This window comes from Eptesicus fuscus, chromosome 6, assembly GCF_027574615.1.
Source record: "Eptesicus fuscus isolate TK198812 chromosome 6, DD_ASM_mEF_20220401, whole genome shotgun sequence".
NCBI classification, from domain to species: domain Eukaryota; kingdom Metazoa; phylum Chordata; class Mammalia; order Chiroptera; family Vespertilionidae; genus Eptesicus; species Eptesicus fuscus.
In genome coordinates, this window is record NC_072478.1 from 90,750,164 (window position 1) to 90,764,158 (window position 13,995).

The 13,995-nt window shown below is 41.7% G+C and overlaps 2 protein-coding genes across 13 annotated transcripts in view; one reads left to right on the plus strand and one right to left on the minus strand.

The window, feature by feature from the left end:
* CNOT8 (CCR4-NOT transcription complex subunit 8) overlaps positions 1 to 13,995 on the plus strand; it is an 88,747-nt gene that overhangs the window by 16,254 nt on the left and 58,498 nt on the right. For 10 of the 11 annotated variants that reach the window (XR_008556418.1, XM_054718074.1, XM_054718077.1 and 7 more), the window contains one exon: positions 133 to 243. Coding sequence is in view for 10 of the 11 variants with exons in the window: in XM_054718074.1 (XP_054574049.1) it covers positions 133 to 243 (111 nt within the window). In the remaining variant the exon portion in view is untranslated. Of the gene's footprint in view, positions 1 to 132; positions 244 to 2,185; positions 3,638 to 13,995 lie in introns of those variants that run through there. The other variant, XM_008152260.3, reaches the window with a different exon arrangement.
* Positions 4,086 to 13,995, minus strand: part of GEMIN5 (gem nuclear organelle associated protein 5) — a 39,810-nt gene continuing 29,900 nt past the window's right edge. For both annotated transcript variants that reach the window (XM_028161639.2, XM_008152263.3), the window contains exons 22-28: positions 12,213 to 12,332; positions 11,508 to 11,718; positions 10,094 to 10,348; positions 8,394 to 8,556; positions 7,116 to 7,620; positions 5,719 to 5,815; positions 4,086 to 5,127 (exon numbers count right to left, since the gene is read on the minus strand). In XM_028161639.2, coding sequence (XP_028017440.2) covers positions 4,960 to 5,127; positions 5,719 to 5,815; positions 7,116 to 7,620; positions 8,394 to 8,556; positions 10,094 to 10,348; positions 11,508 to 11,718; positions 12,213 to 12,332 — 1,519 coding nt within the window. In that variant the 3' untranslated portion in view covers positions 4,086 to 4,959. The remainder of the gene's footprint in view (positions 5,128 to 5,718; positions 5,816 to 7,115; positions 7,621 to 8,393; positions 8,557 to 10,093; positions 10,349 to 11,507; positions 11,719 to 12,212; positions 12,333 to 13,995) is intronic.

Below are 13,995 nucleotides of genomic sequence, written 5' to 3' on the forward strand. Positions count from 1 at the left end.
GCTGGGGTAAGGCCTGTTAAGTAAATGGCCTGTTCCATCACCAAAATAAATAAACTCAAGAATGGACTTCATTGACTTGAGTAGGGGAGTGTTGGGTCTGTAATATTGTCTTTGTTTTCCTTACATCTCCAGGGAGGTCTTCAGGAAGTTGCTGATCAGTTAGATTTGCAGAGAATTGGAAGGCAGCATCAGGCAGGCTCAGACTCACTGCTGACAGGAATGGCATTCTTCAGGATGAAAGAGGTAAGGCAAGGAGATGGATGACCTTTGTGGGCTGAGGTTTGTTGAAATTTATAGTTTCTATTGGAAGTTGATGACTACATTGAGAGCAGGTTTTTGTTTTTGTTTGTTATGATGTTCAATATATTATAGTTTGGAAAGCAAAGAAGCATTCTGAAATGGAGGCCACTCAGCATGCCCAAATCAAAAGTATATTTGGTGTTCCTAGCAGCTCTAATTGTTATAATTATTTGTTTTTCTTCTGCTTTCTATAATATGAACACGTTTGTTAGACCACACACTTACCATACAGCTGACATCATAATCAACAGCTCTAAGGTTAGGAACAATACAAGGATGCCCACTCTTGCTACTTTTATTCAACATGGTATTGGCAGTTCTAGCTATGACAGTTAGGCAAGGAAAATAAAAAGCATGCAGATCAAAAAAGAGGAAGTAAACCCTAGCTGGTTTGGCTCAGTGGATAGAGCGTCGGCCTGCGGACTCAAGAGTCCCAGGTTTGATTCCAGCCAAGGGCACATGGCTGGGTTGCGGGCTTGGTCCCCCGTGTGGGGCGTGCAGGAGGCAGCCAATCAACGATTCTCTCTCATCATTGATGTTTCTATCTCTCCCTTCCTCTCTGAAAAAAAAATAAAAAAAAAAAGATTAAAAAAAAAAAGAGGAAGTAAAACTCTCACTATTTGCAGATGACATGATATCTATGGAAGACTTCACCAAAAAACTGTTAGAACCAATAAATTCAGTAAAGTTGCAGGATACTAGCCCTTGCAGGATAGCTCAGTTCATTAGATCATTGTCCTGTTATGCCAAGGTTGCAAGTTCAATCTCTGGATAGGGCACATACAAAAAGCAACCAATAAATGCATAAGCAAGTGGAACAACAAATCAATGTCCCTCTCTCCTTCCGTTCCTCTCTCTCTCTCAAAATCAGTTTTTTAAAAAAGTTACAGGATGCAACATCAATATACAGAGTTCTCTTGTGTTTCTTTACACTAATAATGACTATCATAAAGAGAAATTAAAGAAAAAAAATTCCATTTATAATTGCATCAGAAAGAATAAAATACCTTGGAATAAATTTAACCAAAGACCTGTACACTGAACACTATTAAGACATTGATGAAAAAAATTGAAGATGACTCAGATGAGTGGAAAAATAATCCATGCTCATGGCTTGGAAGAGTTAATATTGTTAAACTGACCATACTACCCAAAGCAAAAATTCCAATGGCATTTTTCACAGAAATAGAGCAAACGATCCTAAAATTTACATGGAACCACAAAAAAATTCCAAATAGAGCAATCTTGAGAAAGAACCAAGCTGACAGCATCATTCTTCCTAATTTTGTCCCCCAAAGTACTCTTTGCAGTGTCTGGAAACATTTTGGTTGTCACAACCTGGGGGTTAGGCTGGAGGGGGCGGTGTGCTACTGGCCAGGGTTGCTGCTACACATCCTACATTGGACAAGCCACCCGCACCCCAACAAAGGCATTCTGCCCAGTAGTGCCTGGGTTGAAATAATGCTCTGTTATAAGTGGTTAATGTCCATTATCTCACTCATGTCAACCTTTTATAATATGACTTTTATAGATAGGGAACAGGGGCTTAGGTGAAGAACAGAGTTGAAGTGACTTTCCTAAGGTCACACAGGGAGTCAGTCTGTAGAGCCCAAGCTCTCAACCATTGCACTGCCTGCTAAAGAGAAAGGACGAAATGGGACATTTGTACTTAAAACAGCAGCAGCACAGGGATCCTAGCAGTAAAAGAACTCATGGAAAATAGGTCTGTTCACAGAGGAGCGTGGAAAGGTTTGGAACCTTTCTGTATGGAATTGATTTCTAGTTGGTCAAATTTTGAGGGCTCTCAGAGAGCTGGGAAGTACTGATGTGGTAGTATTGAGACTTGGCATGATTCTTACGACGGGTTCTCTGTCCTATTCTGCAGTTGTTTTTTGAGGACAGTATTGATGATGCCAAGTATTGTGGGAGGCTCTATGGCCTGGGCACGGGAGTGGCCCAGAAGCAGAATGAGGATGTGGACTCTGCCCAGGAGAAGATGAGCATCCTGGCGATCATCAACAACATGCAGCAGTGATGGTGGCGAGGCTCTGCGGAGCGGGCCCACCCCAGAATGGTGCTTACTGTGCTGACTGTATACTTATCTTCCTCCCCAAGAGAAACCGCTACTTTTGAGCAAGCCGTACTTACCATCTCCACTGAACAGAAAGACTTTTGTTTTACTAAAGACAAAGAAGTCTTTTAGACCCAGAAGAGGGGTGTTTGCTCTGAATTTGTAAACAAGTCTTACCTATTCCTCATCCCTGGGCCTCTTCTCCAGTTGCCTCCTGCCACCAGCATCCATGGCTCATTTGACACCTTTTTAAATACCCAGGACGAGTGAGAAACAAACTAGTAAAATGTATATAACTCTTACCAGTTGTCATTCTTTTTCTTTTAAATTTGTTCCTAATCTCTGATGAAGACTTAACTATGATTCTCAGCTGAGCTGAGGGCTTCCAGGAAAAGTAGAACAAAATGGTATTCTTGTTAAGTGTGGGTGATAGGTGTTGAGTCTTTTCCTTTTTTTTTTGACCCTTCTCGAGGACATTCCTCATGGAAATGAATTACATGCTCAGTGCTGAAATTTGAAGACCAGATAATGATAACTTATCTTTAAAAAAAAAAAGATTCTACTGAACTTGTCTACTCTTTATTCATAAGGAACACCAGAGTGGGCATTAAGGTAGCCACTTAAGTGTCTTTATATCCTATTGTGCCACTGAAATTTGCTGTCACATGTGCATCATTTGAAATCACTTTATGTTTTCATAGATTTGATCCTGAAGGAAATTAGTTAAGATCAGATTTTTGGATCATAAGTCTGTTGTGATTTCAGATGGGCATTTGTATTCCCCCACCTCTCTTCTCTGTTTTCCGCTTTTCCTTTTAGCAAACCTGAGAAGTTAGGGAGATGGATTAATGTGAGTACCAGAAATGTGAATCTTCAAAAAGTTTTAGTGGTTCATATAAACAGGGCAGTAAGGAATTTGTTTTATAGAGTTCTCGTGGAATAATATCCCACAACTGGGGTAGAAAGCTCAGGACTGTGATTTTCCCCCCCAAAAAAACTAGTCATTTAAAAAGTACGCTGTATTTTTTTTTTTTTTTTAAATGACAGTATGGACAATTTTGAAAACCCAAAAACCCATTTGCAATGGTGGAAATGAAACTGGTAACTCACTGAAGTGGATGAATAGTCTTGCATTTTAAAAGCTTATAGAAAACTTAATTTGAAATGATTCAAAAATGTCAAGTATTATAAGCTGGTATTTAAGATGCTTGTAAATATATTTATGTTTTTAATTTTGTATAATAAAGATTTCTTTTTAACTACTGGCATGCAGGTTTGATCTTTCATAGCTATGAATTCCTGGCTCTAGAAATGGACATTAGCAGTTGGTAACAGAGCATCTTGTGTATCCCCAAGGTCTTGCCTCCATTTTCCACAAGGTGGCTCGCATACAGAACGCTTCACTTTGAAGGAAGCTTTTAATGAGCAGCTGTGTAAGTGGAACATTTCACACTTGTCGCTGATGATTTGGCCTTACTTGGAAACCAGTATTAACTCTATTTCCTGGGACCACTCATTATATATGTGGTGAATTAGCAAGTTAGTGAAATTCTTGCAAAAAAGCCATGAATCACTTCAGTTATTGGGAAAGAGTGCTCCTCGTCAACCCTACCCAACTGTCTAATTATTATGTTCTAGCAACTGGGATATTACAGAAACATCTGTTCCTGACATTGTCCAACTATTTAACCAAAGAAAAGAACAAGCCTCAAAAGAATGCTCATTAGTTTAAAAATAAATAAATACAAGAACAAGGGTTTGTAATTAATTAGTATGTAGGGTCCATTATGCATGATCCAAAAGTCGGAGTCCAATGATCCAAAACTTACATATACAAAACTAGGAAGGAATATGCATTTTTCTTGGAAGATCATCTGTGGCTTCAATCTAATTCTCCTGTGATCCAAAAAAGATTAAGAACAACTGAAACAGTAATTTTCAGAGCTATTTTGATCACCATCAAAACTGAAGAGCTAAGACTCATTTGAGTTAGTTATTCTTCTAACACTTTAGTAAATGATTTGTTCAAATAAGCAATTACATGAAACAATAAAACCAAATTTTTGACCTAGGATAAAGACTCAACATGATGGATATATCAGGCCTGTTTCACATTCAGTAGAAGTAGTAGTTAGTAGTAGAGTAGAAGGGGAGAACCCAAGTTAAAATTTAAAAAATGATACCAATGGTCATAAACTACAGCAATTCTAGCTCAAACAAGAATGACGTTGTTTACGATCAGGGGAAGCATTTATAAAGGTAGCTTGTGTATAAGAACATAACACTTTGGACAAAAGTTTCTCCTCTTTGGATGAAATCTACATAAGGCTTTAGAGATGACCAACAATTACTCTTGCAGGTGTTCTAACAACTACTGCTGGCTTTTGAAGATCCTTTAGTAGGGAACCACAACTGAGTCCAAAGTCAGATTCTGTTTTTAAGGGTAGAGTTGATTCAAACTTGACCTTCGTTTTGTATTATTTGGATCACTGCAAAAACATCTAGGGATCAGAGCAAATGCCTGGCAGAGGTGAAAGGTGTCAGACGTTTTGAATTTGATGCAATTTATTTTAAAGGTTCTTGGAAGTTCACGTGCAGAAGGTCTGGCAGTGTCTTTGGTAAACTTTAGTGCCGCCGTATTTCTGAAGCAGCTCTTGGGCCTGTTGCTGCATTTCCTGGGTCACGCTGCCAGGACACTGGGACCCGATGTGAAGCAGGACCAGGCAGCACTCCAGCACATCTGGGAAGGGCCAGGTCTGAAAGATGAAAGTGAAACGAAGCATTTGCAAAAGAGCCACAACACCTGCATAGAAGGCACCAGTAACTCAAGAGTCTCTCCTGACACTTCTCAGGCACAGCTGGGCCATTTCTCTCACGATGTCTTGAGATAAGACAGGCAATGTCTTGTTCTTCATCTAAGGAGAGAGGATACTCAAAACTGGAATGTCTACTGGGACATCCTTCTCCAACGAATACAATCTTCTAGAGCTCTATTCCAATTAATTTAAAAAGTGATGTTTCTATTATCACCAGGGCCACATCCAAATACACTTATCCATCTGTAAGCTATCAAATACATGACACTAACTTTAATTTTACTTTACCTCCCAGTTACAAAATTTGTCAGATTTCTCTGAAGACTGAGGTATAAAACTGCTTCTGTTGTCAATAATTCTACTCTCACAAAACATTTTAGCTAACCAAAGGCAACTAGATTCTAACTTTTAAGCACATTCAAATGTGTAGAGATTTCAGAAACTGAAAAGTAGATGATCTTAAAGAATTGGTATAGTCAATTGATATTACAAACAGTAATGTTTTACCAAATGAAGTGCTATAAATCTTACCTTAACACTCTCAGGAAACTTAGCTATTCTCTCATTCGCCTCTGTAAGCCTTTTGGTTAATTCAGGTAGAGAAAGTGGCTCATTTTTCTCTTCTTTACTGGTGAATAATAATAAAAAGTATAAGTCATATATGTTTTGCCCTAGGTAACTTTTATTCCAATTGCCTATAAATAAAATTCCTTTATCACCTGGGTCTTTATCTCCCATCTTTAAAAAAAGTTTAAGAGAAGGCAATTTAATATGATGTGACAAAGTTTTCAAAATGCAATATTATTCCTTATCATATTCCAAATCCCCACTCCTTAGACACACAGCTCCAATGAAAATATAGGACTCTTAGGGGGTTCAATCTGCAGCCAAGAGCAGAGGGCCTAGATTTATTTGGGGAATGGTTAGAGCTGGGCTCCTACTCATGGGTTGTATGGATGCACATTTTTCCTGGAAGAGTGTGTTAAGCTTCTTAAAGGGTCCTGTGATCCAAAGGGTAAGAGCTACTGGGTTAGAGAACTTTTCAGTGTTTTTCTTGTTATTAAAACCAAACCTAAAGCTGCTTAGAGTTTGGTAGTTTATTGGAGAAGTAATTCAGAATTCTGAATCAAGATTTCAGTGGGAGTATTTTTAGAGCAATTAATATAAGGACGTTAAAGTTTCTTAATTTGTAAAGTTAATAACAGCTTTAAGTTGATCAGTATTCTAATTACTATGTTTTAGGCACTCTGTTGGGGGACATAAGGTAAAAGGCACTCATCAGAACAACCAATCAATAACTTAATCACTGCAAACACCCATAGCAAAGTGCCTTATAATAATGCAAGCTCTACAGTGATTGGTGACGGGCTCCTGTCATCTATCTGGTCCCTCTTTTCTTTCTTTCTTTTTTTTTTTTGGTCCCTCTTTTCAATGGAAGTGATTAGGATGCTACAGCATTTGATCATTTGATTTTTCTCAGTATGTGAGCAGTTCTGTGTACTACCCTCTTTGTGTATTTTTTTGTGATAGTACAGAACAACTAAACAATAGTTTTCATTAGTGATGCAATAATACATCTCATTTTACACGATTAATTTTTTTGGGGGAATCTAATGCACAAAGGTAGTATTTTACTGTACTATTGTTAAATAATTTTGTGATTTCATTTAATTCTTAAGCAAGGTAGGAGTTGGTACTCCTATTTATAGACGAGGGACCTAAAGCTCAGAGACATTGAGACTCTTGCCTGAGGTCACAGCAGGGACAGGACTAGAACCCACATTTGGCTCCAAAGCCTGTGTGTTCACCACTAAATCATGCTGCTTCCAAGTGGCCTGATCAATCTCGTCATGTATTGATTGTGCTGTGACTCTGTGAGAACCCAGGAGGGTATTTTTAATTCCATCTTGTATTGACTCAGTACTTACCCCAGGCTCTGAGGACTAGAGAGGGGCTGTTCGGCTTCCTGTTCAGGGGCATTTTTATCAGGACCATTCGCTGTGGATTTGCAGAATTGACTCTTCTGGTGTCGGCGGATCATTTCTGCCAAGGTCTCCTGAACTTCAGCAACAGTTCTCTGCGAGTTTTGGAAACTGGCGTGCTTTTCTGAAAAAAGCTCCTTACAAGTGTTCAGCATTCGCTTACTCTCTTCTGTGAGTCTCATGTCTAGTTCTGGAGGCTTGCTTGGCTCTGGCTGAGGAGTGTGGGGGTCAGTTTCTTCAGAGCTGGCATCATCCAACTGCTGGCTTTGTTCAACAGAGGTTGTCTGTCTATGAGCAGCCCTTACCCAGACACTAGATTCAGGGCAAGGCCTGGAGAGAGACCACCAGAATTCATACAGACGCCCATAGATAAAAAAGGCCTCCAAACTTTTGAAAGCTGGTGTGGCAGGGGACTGATGGTCACCCAGCTTGTCTCTCAGGTGATCACAACCTAGGAAAAGGAGGAAAGGACATGGGGTTGTGCATTTCTTTATCAGCCAGAAATCTGGCCTCCTATCTGCATGTTGTTTCCAATGCCTAAGAGACTCCAAGAAAAGGACAGCAGTGATCTACCTCCCACCAAAAGCCAACCAAAGCTAAGCCTTTACTGGCTCAGGACAATGTTCTTGTTGCTACAGGCTAGTCGGTCATGATATAAAATGTGTTCAATCTGTCCGACTGAAGGCTCTGAGGATCCTACTGTGTCTGTGAAGAAAAATCACAGTGATTTAGTTCAGTGACTGTGCAACTCAAGTATGTCTGTGTTTTTTAATCCTCACCCTAGGATATGTCATTGATTTTAGAGAGGTGGTGGGGCAGGAGAGAGAAACATCCATGTGAGAAACATTCATCAGTTGCCTCCGTATATGCCCTGACTGGGGATCGAACCCACAACCTAGGTATGTGCCCTGACTAGGAATGGAAGCTGCAGCCTTTTTGGTGTGTGAGACGACACTCCAACAGAGCCACCCAGCCAGAGCAAGAAATGTCTATCTTTTGTGCTTCTCTAGTCTTACTAATTTATGAGTATAATGCTATTTCTCTTGCTCTTAAACTGTGTAGAAAGTAAGTAGGAGGGTAAGGTAGGGCCAGGTAAAGGGCTCAGACATTCTGGCTGTATCTCTTAGGAGCCTAGGTAAGAGAGCTCAAACTTCCTACTAAAGGACACAACTAGCCAATAAGCATCCCAGAGCCATCTACCAGCGGTGTGCGTGGGTCATTTACCCTCGGGAAGAAAGGCTGAGTGCACTTCCTGCATGACGGTGAAGTTCCCCGAGTCGTAGCTCCGGACCACAGCCCGAAGCAGAGCTTCCACAGCCTTGTCCCAGGAGGCCACCTGCTGGCTCAGCACTGCCAAAGTCAGGTCATGGCAAATGTGAAGCAGGAGCTGGAGGGAGAGGCCAGAGTCTGTTAAACATCCCCCCGCAGACAGCACTAGGACGACACCAGTGTTCCCATTAACTGCACTTGGACAGAGTACACACAGTCGGCATTGAAGAAAGGTCCTCCTCCACCATTCATTTTTGCTTCCCTACCTGAAGCTTTCATATCTAGCTACACAACAACGTATACTGTCTGAGTTAAAGTCTACTCATGTTAAGAAAATGCCTTCACATTTGTGTGTAATTAAAAAGTGCATTTCTGGAACTAAAATCTATAATTAAAAACAACAAGCAAATCTGAACTCTAAGAAAAATGATCAATTTTCAGTGAGCAATTTGATGAGTTTTGATAAATATATCCATATCCATATAGATGTATATGCTGTAACTACATCAAAAATCAAGACAGGACATTTTCATCACTGGAAAATATTTCCATGTGCCCTTTTGCAGCCACAGTTCCCTCTCCCCAGCCCCTGGCAACCATTGATCTGGTTTTTGCCACTATAATTTTGTCTTTCCTAGAATTCATGTAAATGGAACTGTGGAGTATGTAGTCTTTAGTGTCTTGATTCTTCCACATAATGCTTTTGTGTATCAGTAATTTGTTCCTTTTTACTGCTGCATAGTATAGCATTCCTCTGAATGGATGTACCACAGCTTGCACATCCATTCACCAGCTGATGGACATTTGGGCGGTTTCTAGTTTTTGGCTGTTGTGAACTAAGCTGTAATCATTTGTGCACAAGTCTGTGTGGACACCTGGTTTTGTTTCTTTTAATGAAATATCTAGGCAGTGGATTGCTGGGTCATTGGGCACGTGAATGTTTATAAGAAACTGCCACACCGTTTTCCAAAGTGTCATATCATTTGAGGAAGTCTCGTTCATCAATAATATAGTAATGTCCCCTCATTTTCAAAAGAGAAATAGGTAAATTGAGATATATATTCATAGGACGGGTAGAATAGTTACAGTGAATCAATTTGATCTCTGGATAGATTTTACAAACAATGGTCACTGCAACAATCAATGAACAAAATGATACATATGTTCTGATGTAGGGGCTGTGTTCGGTGCCTAGGTTAGGGAAGGGGATGGGACTGAGGAATAGAACATAGGGGATTTCAACTGGATTGTATTTCCTTTACCAAAAAACTAGAAAATACAAAACAACCCCCCAAAATACTATGAAACAAAAATGACAAATGTGAACATTTGTTAACTCTGGTTGAACATTATTCTCTCTGCTTTCCTATATATTTAGACTTCTTTTTTCCTTTTAAAAGGGAATGTCAATAAATGGTGTCACCCCTGTAAAAAAGAAAAAAAGAAAAAAAAAAAAGGGAATGCCGATTTAAATCTAACTTCAAAGCTAAAGGGCTTTAGTTAGTCCGAAGGGATCTTCCCAGGTTGCCTGGGCCTGCCTTAGTCTTTTCTGAAATGCAAACTGGCATCGAACTTGTTTCCTTATTATACTAGGCATCGATGAAGGAATTCCTACAACTGAGTGATGAATGTGAGAAGCTCATGCAGACGGGTACCTGTTTGAAGGGAGTGTTATTTGTAGCAGATGGGTACTTGATAGTCTGCAGCTGCTGCAGTGCTGCCTGATACTGCTGGGGGGTGTCCAGGCTGAAGGCGCTCTTCCACACTGCAATCACCCTCTCCGTGAGGGGCCCTGCGATGCCGGAGGACCAGGTGTTGTAGGACGAGGGAGAGCTTTCACCCTCTGACAGCTGCCTTTCCTCCCGGTGCTTAGAGAGGAGCTCAAGAAGGCAGAACACCAGTCTCTGGCCCTGGAACCCAACAAAGCAGAGGAACTGTTATGCAGGCAAAGTGCTTGACTCGACAGCCTCCGTTTCTCACAGTGTCCCCCTTTACGTTAGCAGCCAGACCCCCCCTTAGTGACTGCCTGCCCAATGTGAGTTGTACCCGAGGGGGGAAGTGATCAAGCAGACAGCTTTTCCAGATATCCTTTGGAGGAATTCCTTCCAAAGCCCTTGGAGCCCAAACAACCATTTTTATAACATGGAACCCCAACTATAGCCCTGCCCACTGCAATTTAAGACACATACAGATTAGCCAAGGTTTGTGCCCCCGTCTGAGGAAAGATGGTCTGGGCTCATCTGTTCCTTCTCTTGCCCAAACTTGAGAAAAGGGAGTACAGAGAAGAGCCTAATGGGCAGAAGGTGCGGGAGCAGACAAACGGTGTAGATCGGAGCTGGAGCGGTGGGTAGGGGCCATGTCCAAACCTTTAACAGAGCTGCTGGAACAGAGCAGAAAGCCAGAGAAAGGCCTGGAAAATTTCTGCTGGTTTTTAGTTGCCATGAGATTCCTTGTATGCCCCTGTAAACACTACTTTCTCCATGACGTGTGGCAAGGTCTGTGTGCCACGCTGCCAAGGGGCTGCCTTTAAAGTCATCTCAATTTTGATGTGTCACAAAAGGCAGAGGAAACACACACACACACACACACACACACACACACGGGCAGTGGAAGCCAGTCATCTTTAACCACATGGGCACAAAACATTTACCCAAAGGTTTCAGTCTCACACTTCCTGGTGGCATACAGCCGAAGAGGGTGCCAGAGGCAGAGCACCATGATTTCTGTTGGAGCCAATCCCTCTTCCTCTTCAGAGACCCCCCTCGTCACTGATGTGCTGATGACATCAACGAACAACCACTAGGCTGCCAGCCCAGGCAGGGCTCAGCTGACTAGTCTATTCATGGATGTTGTACACAAACTGATGCGCAATGGGAATTACTGTGAATGACCACATTATCTCCTACTTTGCATATGGCAACTGACAAGCCAGGGTACTTTCGTGGGATAGTATGCAGGACACCTGCCAAATTAGTACAGCTTGTGTAACTGGGCTGTTCACCCGGAGTTTGATGAGAAAAGGATTTGGGGCCCTTTCTTAAATATCAGAAGATGCAATAACAGACTGACCTGCAGACTTTCATGGAGCTGCAGGGCTTCCTGGGCTCCCACCCAGTTCCTGGCCAGAAGCAGCTCTTGGGCACATCTGAGAGCCAGGGACGCAGACAACTCATCCTCTCCCACGATGGAAGCCAACTCTGCGGCCGTTTTAAGCGATGCTGCATCCCCCTTTTTGGCCAAAACTTTGGCTGCATCATAAGCGGAAGCGGCCCCTAAATAGCTATAAGACAAAACAAAACTCAAAGTGTCATAAACAGATCTATTCCTCTCAGAGGGCCAGATCATTTCTTTCTGTGGGCCTTTCCTCGCCCCTGTGCCTTCCTGTGGTCCCAGGTAGCCATTGTCGCCAGCTCTCAGCCGAGTCCAGCCAGCAGAGGAGAGACAGCATTATATGGGTCAAGGACATAAAAGAATCTCAATACTTGCTGAATTGAACCCAAGCAAAGGAGTCATTCTCTCCCATTTTTCTTATTTGATGGTGCAAGATGTCCCTAAAAGAGATTTCTTACTGCTACTGGGGTTTCGTGAATAGTTAGGATGCTGTACATACCTACCAAGGAGGCAGATCTAGATGAGCCGTACCAAGCTGGTTTAATACATATGTGCTTTTTTGTTTTCTAGACACTTGACCTCCACCTCTAAGCTGACCACTCTCATTCTGCTCTTCTGTCACAGCTCTTCTAGGTCTGGTGCACCCGTCTCCCCCAGGCTTACCATTTAGCAGCAACAGCATAATGGCCATCTTTTTCAAGGATGGCTCCCCAGCTGAGGTACAGGTCCTTCAGGATCGGGTCCTCAGGGCGCAGGCGGGCCTTGGCAACTGCAATAGCCTCCCTAGAGGCAAGAACAGACAATTAGCCAGTCTGACAAGAAAAGGCTTCTCTGTAAGGGGCCCCTAGGAGGGGCTGCAAGATAGGACAAGCCATCCCTTTTGTGGTGTTCCTACTTCCTATAAAAAACGAAGTTCCTGCATACACAGGAAGCTAAAACGACAAGCTGCACTCAATTCTCCCAGGTCAGCAGATTCCTGGGGTCCCCAAGGCCCTTTTGGGAACCTATTTTAGGGGCTGGTCTGCCTGTGGAGTGGCCTTACTCTCTGTCTCACTGCTTGCTTCACTAACAAACTCACTTTTACTTTAAACCCTAACCTCCCCCGCCCCCCCAAAAAAAAAAACCCTACTTGTTTTAATAATGATGCTAAGAGGTTATTTGCCTTTTCTCACTGTGTTGACATTTGTACTGATTGTGCAAGAGCAATAGAGGATAACTGCTGGCATCTGAGCAAGAATCAAGGTCCTGACCCTTGTAGTTTAAAAAGAGTAAGGTCCATGTCCTTGATGAAGCAGTAAAAATGAGTTAGAAGAGATGAAACAACTGGAACTTAAGGGGAAGGAAGAAGCTGTCCAGAAAAAGAGCTCCAGAACTTCCTTTAGGGATCCTATTGAGTCTTTGGCTAAACATATGGCCATGCATGTGGGAACCTCCTTAAGGCTGGACAAAGAGAAGTCAGGGAATAAAACCCTGAGCTTACTCAGAGATTGGGGACTTTATATATATATATATATATATATTTTATTGATTTTTTACAGAGAGGAAGGGAGAGGGAGAGTTAGAAACATCGATGAGAGAGAAACATCGATCAGCTGCCTCCTGCACACCCCCCACTGGGGATGTGCCCGCAACCAAGGTACATGCCCTTGACCGGAATCGAACCTGGGACCCTTCAGTCCGCAGGCCGACGCTCTATCCACTGAACCAAACAGGTCAGGGCAAAAGATTGGGGATTTTTGAGATTTGACCAGCTGGACATGAAAGTTCTGATTTATTGAACATATGAGGCATTCAGTAAAGACACCAGATGGTAGGAGGGCAAACCAATTTCAGAGTATGGATTTCTTTAACCTGTCCTAAGAAAAGCTTCAAAACAAGCCATGAAAAGATCAAGCTGATCCACAAGCAACTTTACTGCTTGCCAAAACAGAGTTCAACACTCTGAAGGAAGAAAAACAAAGAGGATAAACAGAAGTCTCACCAAAGCCATCATATCAAATGGCTGAAAATTAGTGATGGAGAAGGTACTGAAAATAGAGAAAAAATACATAGTTCCTATGTAACAAAGGGGAGGATGAAGAGGGCAAAATGGGTCAAATATATGGTAATACAAGAAACTAGAGTACATAATGGATGTGGCATTTGAAGTTGTATAGTTGAAATTTATATAATGTTATGAACCAGTTAACTCAGTAAAATTAAAAAAAAAAAAGAATAAATGCAGTAGAGTCGTGTCCAAAACAATGCAAGCCAAGAGAAAAACAGAATGACAGCTTTGAAGTACTGAAAGACAAAAGTTGTGGATGGAATCTGTCTCCAGCAGAACCACAGGACAGAAAAAAGTGAAGTTCTTTAGGTGAAGAAGGAATTGATAGCAACTAGAAACTCAGATCTACATAAAAGAATGAAAAGTGCTGGAAATAAGTATGTGGGTAAATGTAAACAA